The sequence below is a fragment of the Myxine glutinosa genome, chromosome 2, assembly GCF_964187855.1.
Source record: "Myxine glutinosa chromosome 2, kmMyxGlut1.1, whole genome shotgun sequence".
Classification (NCBI taxonomy): Eukaryota; Metazoa; Chordata; class Myxini; order Myxiniformes; family Myxinidae; genus Myxine; species Myxine glutinosa.
In genome coordinates, this window is record NC_136262.1 from 271,053,515 (window position 1) to 271,066,426 (window position 12,912).

The 12,912-nt window shown below is 45.5% G+C and overlaps 1 protein-coding gene across 2 annotated transcripts in view; it reads left to right on the top strand.

The window, feature by feature from the left end:
• LOC137420545 (dedicator of cytokinesis protein 1) overlaps positions 1–12,912 on the top strand; it is a gene marked incomplete in the record, with an annotated part of 615,378 nt that overhangs the window by 102,051 nt on the left and 500,415 nt on the right. For both annotated transcript variants that reach the window (XM_078772553.1, XM_078772554.1), the window contains 1 exon segment: positions 97–190. In XM_078772553.1, the coding sequence (XP_078628679.1) occupies positions 97–190 (94 nt within the window).

Below are 12,912 nucleotides of genomic sequence, written 5' to 3' on the forward strand. Positions count from 1 at the left end.
TTAATTTGTAGACTTGATGCTTCAGGACGGTTAAATGATGTTTCTGTTGACCTGTTTGATTGAACCATCATAGCTATTTTTTTTCCGCGTGTATAGTGGTGAAGGGGTTATCACGAATGAGTCTCCGCTGGTGCAAGAAGTTACAAGTACTCTGCGAGAGTGGGCAGGTATTTGGCGGAGCCTTTTTGTGGTGAGTACCCATTTGTAGTGTTTTCTACATGCATGTCAGTGTCCATTAAAGTTGTCATTACAGATGCTACATGTGTAAAAGCATCAGAGATCGACTTGCAATAAGACAAGCGATGGCAAGACAAGCAGACAAAAGCCATTGTTTACCTTTGTGGCTTTTTATTTTTATTGCTCCGCTGACGAAGTAGCCGGAGTCATTATGTTTTCGGCTTGTCTGTCTGGCTGTCCGTGATAGGTTTTCGTTACCACGATAACTTGAGAACGGCTGAAGGGATCTAAGTCAGACTTGGTGCAGGTATGCATAATAATGTAAAGATTAACTCATTACGTTTTGGGGTCACGAGGTCAAAGGTCAAACGTCATGAACCACCTTTAGAGGCCATTTTTCCCCGCAGTGCGTGGGGTTGGCCTTTTTCGGGCACCATGGTCCCCTTTTTGAAGCAATGTTTTATGGCCGGATGCCCTTCCTGCCGCCAACCCTGTTAGTCACCTCTTGCGACACATGGAATTACCAGTGAACTGGTAGTCAATTTGCCGACCTCGGAAGGATGACAGGGTGAGTCAACCCCCCTGGCGTTAATTCAGCGATCGACCAGGATTCAAACCCAGGATCCTAGGATCCCAAGCCGGCACCAGGCTACGGTTCATGTATTGCATAATAAATGCTAATCAGTAGCCTGTGTGCTGGATGTATGAATGGATCATATACTGCATATATGAATGATCGTTTTAAGGCCATTTTCCCCGCTGGAGCAAGGGTTAGCCTTGCGGGCCCCATTACAATCATGGTTCCCTGTTTGAGGCAATGTTTTTATGGCCGGATGCCCTTCCTGGCGCCAACCCTGAGTCGCCTCTTACGATGCGCAGGGATACGGTGTACCTATTCTAAACCGGGTACACACCGGGATCATTCATCCCAGCAAGCTGGTACTCAATTTGCCGACCTCGGAAGGATGACAGGCTGAGTCAACCCCCCTGGCGTTAATTCAGCGATCGGCCAGGATTCGAACTCGGGATCCTCGGATCCCAAGCCGGCACCCTAACCGCTAAGCCAACACCAGGCCAACACCTGCATAATAAATGATAATAATCAGTAGCCTGTGTGTACTGGATGTATGCGTCATGTTAGGTAAAAATCCTGTTACCATGATAACTTGTGAAACAGTGATGGGATTTTGACCAAAGTTGTTACAAGTATGTATTGTGATGCAAAGATGAACTGATTTGATTTTTTGGTCAAGAGGTCAAAGGTCAGAGTGTGTAATAGGTTTTCATTACCGCAATAAATTAAGAATGGCTGAAGGGAACTAAGTCAAACTTGGTATAAGTACTGTATGTATAATGATTTAAAGATAACGACACACACAACAATAGGCATTTTATGGCCATTTCCCCTGCTAGAGCGAGGGTTAGCCTTGATGTAAAGATAAACAGATTAGATTATGGTGTCAAGCGGTCAAAGGTCAGTGGTCCTGTTCAGTAAAAAATATTGTTACGTTTGTGGGGGTAGATGGAGGAATCCCATAGTAAAGATAGGATTGTATAGTTGTAGCATGGACTGTGGATGCGTAGGAGACATCTTGATGTATTTAAGTAGGGAAACCGGAGCTTAAGATTGTTTATGTGTCTTCACATGAGGGGTGAAGCTGTGATAACTAGTTAGGGATTAAGGTTAGTTTTCCTCAGTACGTGATATTCCCGCTGTGATTTTGTCCCTACGTTTTTACAACTACACAAGGTCAGCTATGCAAAGCCTCCATTAAACCACCACAACTGCCGACAGAACCCAATCGTTAGTTAAGCCCCGCCTTAATTAACACTGACGCCAAGCAAAGCCGGCATGCCATGACCCGAAGTTTGTGATTGGGGGAGAAGACCGTAGGGTGATTTAATAGAGCTCGGCCATTGATTGGCATGATGTCAGGAGAGAGGAGTGAGAGGAAGAAGAGCACTTCTCGCTTGCGCTTTCGGTGTGGGCTTTTGGAGAGAAACGGACGTTGGTGGAGGAGCTGCATCTTTTCTTTTGTGTGTGCACTTGAGAGGATTGCTTTTGCCGGCAGGATTTTAGGGGTTTTTCTGGCACTGCTGAGGTTGTGGTGGAATGGGTCCGCGTTGAGCTTCCCCGGACGGCAGAGGGACCCGGAAGAGGACCGCCTTCACAAAGTACCTCACGTTCATGGCGCCGAGGTGCGCGACTCCGTGGCCATCTTACGCGCTTCCCGCCTGTGGGGCTTCGAGCTTCAACGACCACCAAGCTCCTAAAAGTCCTCGTTGAGGCCAAAGCTGATGCCGGGCGTTGAAAATAAACATTTTATTTTCATTAGCTTTTCTCTGTGTGTTGTATTTGTGACTGAATGGAGTCGTCTCACCGTAGGAAATATTATATTGTTACGGATCCGGGGGACGGCACTCCCGTTAGCAAGGGGGGGGGGGGGGTTAATCCCCTTGTCCTGTTAAGCTGGCCGTCCGACCGGTCCTGGGGGTATGACGTCACTTCCGGTCGGTGGTGAGTAGGGTTGTAAGCCCAATCCGTCGTATTACCTAATTACCACCACCGGCCGTAAGCGAGGAGATACTCCCACCCGGGCCACAGCGTGATTGGATTGCGAAATTGGTTTTCATTCTTTATTGATTGGGCTAGCGGCTAGGGTGCCGGCTTAGGATCCTAGGATCCTGGGTTCGAATCCCGGTCAATCGCTGAATTAACACCAGGGGGGTTGACTCAGCCTGTCATCCTTCCGAGGTCGGCTAATTGAGTACCAGTTCACTGGTAATTCCCTGTTTGTCGTTAAAGGTGGCAAAAAGGGTTGGCGTCAGGAAGGGCATCCGGCCGTAAAACATTGCTTCAAAAAGGGGACCGAAAAACAACAACAACCACGGTTCCCGAAAAAGGCCAACCCCCGCTTTGCGGGGAAAAATGGCCTCTAAAGGTGGTTTTTTAATAATTGTATTCAATAGTACAATCAATATGTCCTATGATGGTACCATCAGTTTTGTAATATATAACTCACTGTGCTCCAAGTGAGTGAACCAATAACATTCCCAATGTCTCTCATTCCCGGCTTCAAGCCAACGTTGATTCGTTCCAGCGATCGACAGAACGAGGCCCGATCGAGACCAGAATCCCGTTCGGATGGCTAGTACAGTCACCCAGCCACAGCTGTACAAAGGTGCCCTCAAGGCGACTGGGAAATCCAAAAGCGCTCTACAGGCGACTGAGAGATCACACCCTCGGGTATGGACGAATTAACATTCAGAAAGGCATGTCACACACGCCCCAGATCGACGTCTGGATGCGGTGAAAATGGTCGAAAGGAGATGAAACCGCGAGCGAAGCACAAGTCCTGCGCTCGTCAATATGGCCGACGGCCCATACTCGGGTCGAAATGACACGCCGATGATTCCTCGGAATCCAACGTCAAACCTGACATGCCGGTTGATCAGTCACAGCGATAACAACTCGGTCGCAGGAATTCCTTTCCCAGGAACCCCGAAAGTTCACTAGCGACTTTCGTTCGACAACGTTCACCCCGGACCTTGAAGCGACTCGCTTCTTCTCCGACTTCGCTCGCTCCACCTCTTTCTCCCTCCTCCTCTTCTTCGTCCTCCGGTTCCTGTTTCATTTAAAACCTTAACCGTTTTATCTTTTGAAAACAGTTCATGGACAATATACCTTTTGAAAACAATAATAGTACATGGGATCAGAAATATTTACAGTGGATTTAAAACCAATTCAATGGAAGTGACGAATCCGTAACACTTCCCCCCCCTCAAGAAAGAAAGTTTGAACATGGTGAAAACTTTCTTTGTAGGCAAAACTCTCCCAACAAACAAAAGTAAACTCACCCCCAAATCATCAATACCTGTGAGCAACAATAATCAATATTTCCCAGAAGTAAAGCAGCAAAACTTCCAACAACCTACAGATATTTCCAAAGTTAGCTCACTCTGGACAAAGCATCAGCAACGACATTGTCCCTGCCCTTTACATTCTCAATTTCCAAGTTGAACTCCTGCAAAGCCAAACTCCATCTCATCAACCTCTAATTTTTATTTTTCATTTTTTGAATGAAGGTTAAGGGGGTGTGATCAAAAATCCAAAGTCAAGCAAATCTATAGTACTTTTTTAGGGAGGCCGAACTGAGAGCCAGGTTTCATGGTGGTTGGGTGGTGAGGCCTGGAAGTATTCACTACATGGACGCCTTTAGGAACGTGGAGTTCACGGTTAATCCGTGTAGGAAAGTTCACTGCATGGACGCCTTCAGGAACGTGGAGTTCACGGTTAATCCGTGTAGGAAAGTTCACTACATGGACGACTTTAGGAACGTGGAGTTCACTGTTAATCCATGTAGGAATCTTGGCTCGGCTACGCCGCAGCATTCAGTGCTTCAACTCTTCCTAACTTTCATAATAATCACGGTTGGAGCGCTTGTCGCTGTAGTCACGGGAATAGCGGTCTCTTTCTCGGTCCCTACCCTGATAATCATCCCTTCGGAAGCTGCCGTAACTCTGGGAGCCTCCATAGTAATCTCGCCTGCGGCCACCACCAAAACTATTACTTCCACCCTGGGAGCCATAGCCACCCCTGAAACTATCTCCACGTTTTCCTCCTCTGTAGCCCCCTCGACGCCCATGGCCTGCCTTCTCTATTGTTATGGTCCGACCATCTAAATCCTTGCCATTCAAATCCTTTTCTGCCTCTTTGGCCTCCTTTGGGTTTTCAAACGTGACAAAGCCAAACCCTCATGACTTTTGCGTCTCCCTGTCTTTTATCAGCAGCACTTCCAAGAGCGATCCATATTTGCCAAAGACAGAGTCCAGAACATCTTCCCTTGTTTTGAAGTTCAGTCCACCTACAAAGAGCTTGCCAACATTGCCTCCATTCATGACTCGTGTGTGCTGACACTTATTTTCAGGGTACTTGACAAGACTAGTCTGTGCCAAGCGTGACGTCAGTACCTTCCTCTTCTCTTCATTGCGCTTCCTACCCATAGCACGAGTCACGGTACAGGATAGAAAGATACCCGGAATCTCCTGCTGTAACTGCGCGGCGTTATTTTCCATAATAGGCTTTTTAACAAACATCGGGTTACCAGAAACTTGACCACCGGCCAAATCATTCCCGATAACAAAAGATATTCCCTCTACAGGAAGAGTGGCTTGTAAAGCTACGGTGACCGGTCCTGACACCAAATCAGACTCTAAATGGATGACATGAAGTGGAGCTTTAACATAGCCACCAACCCCCTGTAAACGAACACGAACACCAGTTGCCGTCTTTTCTGACAATGGCAAAATGCCTTCAAGCATCAAAGATTGATGTGCTCCTGTGTCCCTCAATACCCTAACAGGTCTCTGGTTAGTCAAGTCTCCATCCAGTGACACCAACCCCTCTGAAATAAAAGGTTTGTAACCCTCTTGACAAGGTCATTCTGAGATGCCATAACTTTGGCATGGGAACCTTCCCAAGACACTGTCCTCCAGGGATGATTTCTCATATTTGCCAATGCATTCGGAGTTGTACTAGTCTGACTCCGCTCCTGATTTTTCCTTTCCAGGGCATAACATTGGGACATCAAATGTCCAGGTTTCTTGCAAAAAGCGCAAGTAGGCCCGGAGGAAAAACTCGTTGTCTGCCTCGAGCCCCCCGGAAGATAAGTCTGTCTTGGAACTGTAGACTTCTGATCCCTAAGAGTCGCGGTATCAGATCTGTACTCGTAGTCATCTCTAGGTCGCCTCCATGAATTTTTGTTCTCCGCACCTGATTTACCATAACTCCCCTGGCGAACTCTAGGCGGGAAGTTAGGTTTGTGGAACCCCATCCTGTGTGTCAAGGCATAGTCATCTGCCACGGTTGCTGCCTCATACAACTCTGGTACCTTCTTTTCCTCCAGATGTACTTTAATGTCCTCGTGGACACACCGTTTGAATTCCTCCACCAAGATCAATTGTCGCAACAGGTTGAAGTCTTTCCCAACCCCTTTCGAATCACACCACCGATCAAACATGGTTTCCTTCATTCTGGCAAACTCCACATGGGTCTCACTCTCCCTCTTCCTGACATTCCGGAATTTTTGCCGGTAAGCTTCAGGGACCAATTCATAAGCTTTGAGAATGGCTTTCTTCACTTCCTCATCATCTGTACATTTGTCAATCGGTAAAGCCGAAAATATATCCTGAGCTTTACCCACCAGAACACTTTGCACTAACATAGTCCAGGACCCCACAGGCCATTTTAGCGTTTGAGCCACTTTCTCAAAGTGTAAAAAAAACTTGGCTACCTCCTTTTCATTGAAGGGTGGAACCAGCCTCACATGCCTACTAACATCCCAGGTGTTCTGAGTAGTTGTTGAACCAGCCGGCATGGATGCTACCTCTCCCCGTTCTCTCCTTAATTCCAACTCCTTGAGTTTAAGTTCCCTCTGATAATCCATGTCACGTTCTTTTAACTTCCTTTCGGCTCTTCTTTCCTCTGCTCTTTCCCCTGCTCTTCTTTCTTCTTCAGCGCTCTTTTCCTCTGTTCTTCTCTCCTCTGCTTTCCTTTCCTCTGCTTTTACCCTTTCCTGGCTCTGCGGTTGCATCTCCATTTTCTGGAGCTCCACATTTTCTTTTTCCTCGGGTAACCAATCCAAGGCTACCTCTGTCCATGGTAGCCTTGTCCCACCTTGTCCCACCAGAGATTCTACCACCAATGTCTGCATCTCTGCTTTCTTCATATTGACTCAGACCTCCAAGTTAAAATGTCTGGCCAATATCAAGAGTTCTGATTTTTTTAACGCTTGGAACTGTGCCTCATGAGGGGACGCCGCAAACTGTTCTGCGTCAAACACCATGGTGACTATCAGTTAGCACCTGTTAACCTTCACACAAAAATTTCCAAATTTTTTGAAAAATTTGGGAATGTTAGAAAAATTCCAAGTTTGGGAATTTTGGGGAATGCTGGGGAATTCTATCCCGGATGAAGACCCAATTTAGAGCCCCCGAGACAATTGGACGAGCCCCCAATTTCTGTTACGTGCTCCTCCCCGACCCCCTGGTCACGGTGTACCTCCGAGCCCCGAGAGGCGTCACGGCAGAAAAATGCGTTATTCTGTATGTCAAAGATCAATGGAGAAGCCACCCCAATTGTTACAAACAAATATTGTATTAAGATCACACAAGAATAACAGTACAACAATAATAGTATTCAATAGTACAATCAATATGTCCTATGATGGTACCATCAGTTTTGTAATATATAACTCACTGTGCTCCAAGTGAGTGAACCAAGAACATTCCCCAATGTCTCTTATTCCCGGCATCAAGCCAACGTTGATTCGCTCCAGCGATCGACAGAACGAGGCCCGATCCAGACCAGAATCCCGTTCGGATGGCTAGTACAGTCACCCAGCCACAGCTGTACAAAGGCGCCCTCAAGGCGACTGGGAAATCCAAAAGCGCCCTACAGGCGACTGAGAGATCGCACCCTCGGGTATGGACGAATTAACCTTCAGAAAGCCACGTCACACACACGCCCCAGATCGACGTCTGGATGCGGTGAAAATGGTCGAAAGGAGACGAAACCGTGAGCGAAGCACAAGTCCTGCGCTAGTCAAAATGGTCGACGGCCCGTACTTGGGTCAAAACGACACGACGATGATTCCTCAGAATCCAACGTCAAACCTGACACGCCGGTTGATCAGTCACAGCGATAACAACTCGGTCGCAGGAATTCCTTTCCCAGGAACCCCGAAAGTTCACTAGCGACTTTCGTTCGACAACGTTCGCCCCGGACCTTGAAGCGACTCGCTTCTTCTCCGACTTCGCTCGCTCCACCTCTTTCTCCCTCCTCCTCTTCTTCGTCTCTCCGGTTCCTGTTTCATTAAAAACCTTAACCGTTTTATCTTTTGAAAACAGTTCATGGACAATATACCTTTTGCAAACAATAATAGTAGATGGGATCAGAAATATTTACAGTGGATGCAAAACCACCACAACGGAAGTGACGAATCCGTAACACATGTATGTATGTATGTATGTATGTATGTATGTATGTATGTATGTATGTATGTATGTATGTATGCCCCCTCAAACGTACACCATTCAGAGCTGAGGATCTGGTCACATGACAGGAGTGATGTGATGTCATTAAGGTGGTACGAAGGCTGACTCTACACGCAGCCATTTTGATTCCTATGCTGTTCAGACCGGACATATCGTTGAACCTGTTATGCATCACAATCTGCATGCTTTACCTTTACGTTTATCATTCAGTGTGAAACACAAACAAACCAATTGTTAAAATGACCATCAAATATCGAAAGCATCGGCGTTAGGGTCTTCGAACGATACAGTACGTTTTGGCCTTAGGCTTCATGCCTTCATGATCCATGCCTCACCTTCAGGCCGCTTCGGACAAATTCACCCAGGTTTCTTAATACAGTAGTATTATTTTCGTAATAATAATAATAATAATAATGTTAATAATATTTTAGTAAATATAATCTTAACACTGCAATCCCTTTGTCGTGATTGCAAGGCTAGTGGATTGAAGCGGTGTATGGTTCGTTCATTGTTGACTCAAAACATATAGAATAAACCAGTGTCTCAATGCAATCTCTTCACTTTCATGGAGACAGACAGCTTAGGGACTTGGAGTACTTCAAAATAATTTAATACTTTCATTATTTGCTAACTGGTATCTCCTCCCAGGTCATGCAATCCTCTTCAACTGAAGTATCAAACAAGCCCAGCTACGTGGCTGGTAGACTTTCGGTCTTGTTGTATGCAGAGGCAAGGCTCATGTAAGAGCTGAAACACTGAATGGATCAGGATGCCACAGAAGAAAAGGAACAGGAGATATATGGAGTGATATAGTGAGATGTACGGAGATGGTCAGATGCGGAGACTCTGAGACACGGAGACTCTGAGACACGGAGAGTCTGAGACACGGGGAGTCTGAGACACGGGGAGTCTGAGACACGGGGAGTCTGAGACACGGGGAGTCTGAGACACGGGGAGTCTGAGACATGGGGAGTCTGAGACAGAGAATTGGAGAGAGACACAGACACCTATAATAATAACGGTGGGGGGGGGGGGGGGGGAGGTGTCCGTGTGTGAGTGTGTGTCTGTGTGTACATGTGTGTGTGTCCGTGTGTCCTCCATAACAGCAAAACCATAAAACCTAGCGGCCCAAAACTTTGCTCACATACAAAGTGAACTCCAAGGGAGTGCATGAATGTGTTTGGGTGTTTAAACACACCTTTTGAAGATAATTAACCTTCTTATTTAATTAAAACGAACACAGGTTTCATCCTTGGTCTTGGTCTTCTTGGAGCTTTGAGTGATTTTATGCAGTATATGATGCGATTTTCCACGATGGCCTCTCATGGATTAATTAAAGTATATAATTGAACTTCTGAGAGTTTAAACAGAGACTGGGAAATACATTTAGTACAGTATTACGGATTCCATAAAGGTTTCTTTGCTCACCACTATTATGTCTGACTGCGTGGCTTATATAGAGCCTCACAAAATAATGCCATAAAAGCTTGTCATTCCTTATCAACCAATATGTTTGTTAGTCATGGCGATACAGTCGCAAGCAGTGTAATTGACTTATTTTTAATCACAGTGAATGTCGTTTTTGAAAATAAGATTATAAATGTTACGGACAATATTAAGGTGATAAAATAAACGAGGTATTCTTCAACCGTTTCGTTGGAGTGCTTGCTTGAGTGCTTAAGCCACTTGGCTTCAATGGTGACCCCATGGCTTGGTTCTCCATGGGACATTCCAGGAGTTAGGAAGGCAAAATATATTCGAGTTATTAAAATTAATAAAGCAAAGGGACAAGTTCCACGGCATGATGGCAAACTCGCTCTAAGGCCTAAGCCATTTGGCCTGGGTTTGAATCCTGATCCAGCTATAAGCTGTCATCCTGTTGTTTCACAGGCAGGATGATTCATCAATGTGTGTGTGCTATACCTCGAATAGATGTTGAACTGAGCGTCACATCTGCCAGGTTTTCTCCCCCCTCTTCCCTCCTCACTCTTCCCTCCCCCTCATCGCTCTTCTCTCCCCATCATCATTCTCTCCAACCCCTCTCTCTTCCTCTCACCCCTCTCTCCCTCTCCCAACCCCCATCTCTTTCTCTCTCCCACACCCTCTCCCTCTCTTTCACACTCCTCTCCCCCCTCTCTATCTCTGCATCCCTCTCTCTCTCTCCCACTCCTCTCTCCCTCTCTCCCACATCTTACTCGTTGCTCTCCTCTCTGGGAGGGAGGTGGGAGTCTGGAGGGAGCGGAAAAGGTGGCATTGGAGGAAGCAGGGGAAGGGGTGGAATGGTAGTCCGGAGGGGGGTGGGTATGAGGATGAGGTCGCCTCCTCTCCCCTCACCTCCTAACTCTTCCCTCCCCTACCTCCTCGTCTCATCCATTCTCTCGCTTTCTCTATCTCTCTCCCCTCCTTGCACCCCCTCCCTCCCGGAGTGTACAGTATGGGGACATGTGGTGAGGCTGCGCTCTCCCACCCTTCCATACTCTCCCCCCCCCCCCTCTTCTCTTTCTGCCCCCTTCTCTCTGTCTTCTTCCCCTACCTCCCTCCCCCCTCTCCTGTGCCCCGCTCCCCTCTTTCTCCCTCCAGGCCCAACTTGAATCCTCCCCTCTCTCGAGGATCGTAATAATCATTTCATCTCATACCTGTAACTAGATCTCTTTATAAACCGAGGATTGTAATCATCATTTCATCTCATACCTGTAACTAGATCTCTTTATAAACCGAGGATTGTAATAATCATTTCATCTCATACCTGCAACTGGATCTCTTTTTAAACCGAGAACAAGTGAATCCTCTTGGATTGCGCTGAGGTTCGGGCTTGGAATTTCTAGGAGGAAGTATAATTTGTATGCAATGAAAGTACATGTAATATGGGATCGAGTAAGATCGAGTAAGCTTCACCAGTGCGCGTGCGCGAATTTACGTCACGTCGGCAGCGAGAAGGCGTTCCCCAACACGAACCAATCAGGAACTGCCACGCCCACTTATATGATCTCCGAATTCCTGTGACAGGAATTAGCGTTACACTGGCTGGAAGTCAATCGCTAAAGGCGCTTCCTCAGCGCCAATTATAATAATCATTTCATCTTACACCTGTAACGAGATCTCTTTATAAACCGAGGATTGTAATAATCATTTCATCTTAGACATGTAACTAGATCTCTTTATAAACCGAGGATTGTAATAATCATTTCATCTTAGACATGTAACTAGATCTCTTTATAAACCGAGGATTGTAATAATCATTTCATCTGAGACCTGTAACTAGATCTCTTTATAAACCGAGGATTGTAATAATCATTTCATTTTAGACCTGTAACTAGATCTCTTTATAAACCGAGGATTGTAATAATAATTTCATCTTATACCTGTAACTAGATCTCTTTATAAACCGAGGATTGTAATAATCATTTCATCTCATACCTGTAACTAGATCTCTTAATAAACTGAGGATTGTAATAATAATTTCATCTTACACCTGTAACTAGATCTCTTTATAAACCGATGATTGTAATAATCATTTCATCTTGTACCTGCAACTAGTTCTCTTTATAAACCAAGGATTGTAATAATAATTTCATCTTACACCTGCAACTAGTTCTCTTTATAAACCGAGGATTGTAATAATAATTTCATCTTACACCTGTAACTATATCTCTTTATAAACCGAGGATTGTAATAATAATTTCATCTTATACCTGGAACTAGTTCTCTTTATAAACCGAGGATTGTAATAATAATTTCATCTTACACCTGTAACTAGATCTCTTTATAAACCGAGGATTGTAATAATAATTTCATCTTACACCTGTAACTAGATCTCTTTATAAACCGATGATTGTAATAATCATTTCATCTTATACCTGTATCTAGATCTCTTTATAAACCGAGGATTGTAATAATCATTTCATCTTACATCTGTAACTAGTTCTCTTTCTAAACCGAGGATTGTAATAATCATTTCATCTTACACCTGTAACTAGATCTTTTTTTTTCTTTTTTTTTTCTTTTTTCTTTTTTTTTGTATACTGAATCGAGGCTCGTGAAAGAGCTAACATTTACTTCACAAACAAATCAACCAGACAAACAAAATATATAAAAAGCGGGAGCGGAAAACAAGATGGGGAGAGAAGGTGAAGCACACAAACACAACATTTGAGAGCAGGGAGATGTGTGGAAGGGAGAGGGCTTGGGGGGAGGAGGCATGGGAAGGGGGGGGGGGGGGGTGGAGGGAGAAGTATAAAACACAAGGACACCAATGACTTCCAGGACAGAAGTTGGTATTTCAAAAAAGTGGAATTGGGGTGAAATTAGCGGGGGTAGAAAAGATCAAGGTTTTGGATGGGGGAAGATAAGAGATGGTGGTGAACAGCTGTTTTAAAGACCTGGAGGGTGGAGTGGGATTGAAGAGAGTGAGGGAGTTTGTTCCAGAGGCGGGAGAAAAGAGGAATGAAGGAGTGAAGGTGAGCAGAGAGTCTTGATTTTGGCAGTTTGACCATAAGAGGGTTGCAGGCAGATCTTGTGCGACCTGTAGGAATATTTGCGGGACAGAGCCCAGAGAGAGCTGGGGGGGCAAGGCCAGAGAGGAGTCGGTAGAAGATGGAAAGACCACCAAACCTGCCTGCGGTGAGTGAGTGAGAGGCCCTTGGAGTTAGCTTCATCGCGGGAGATTCCAATGATTCTGAA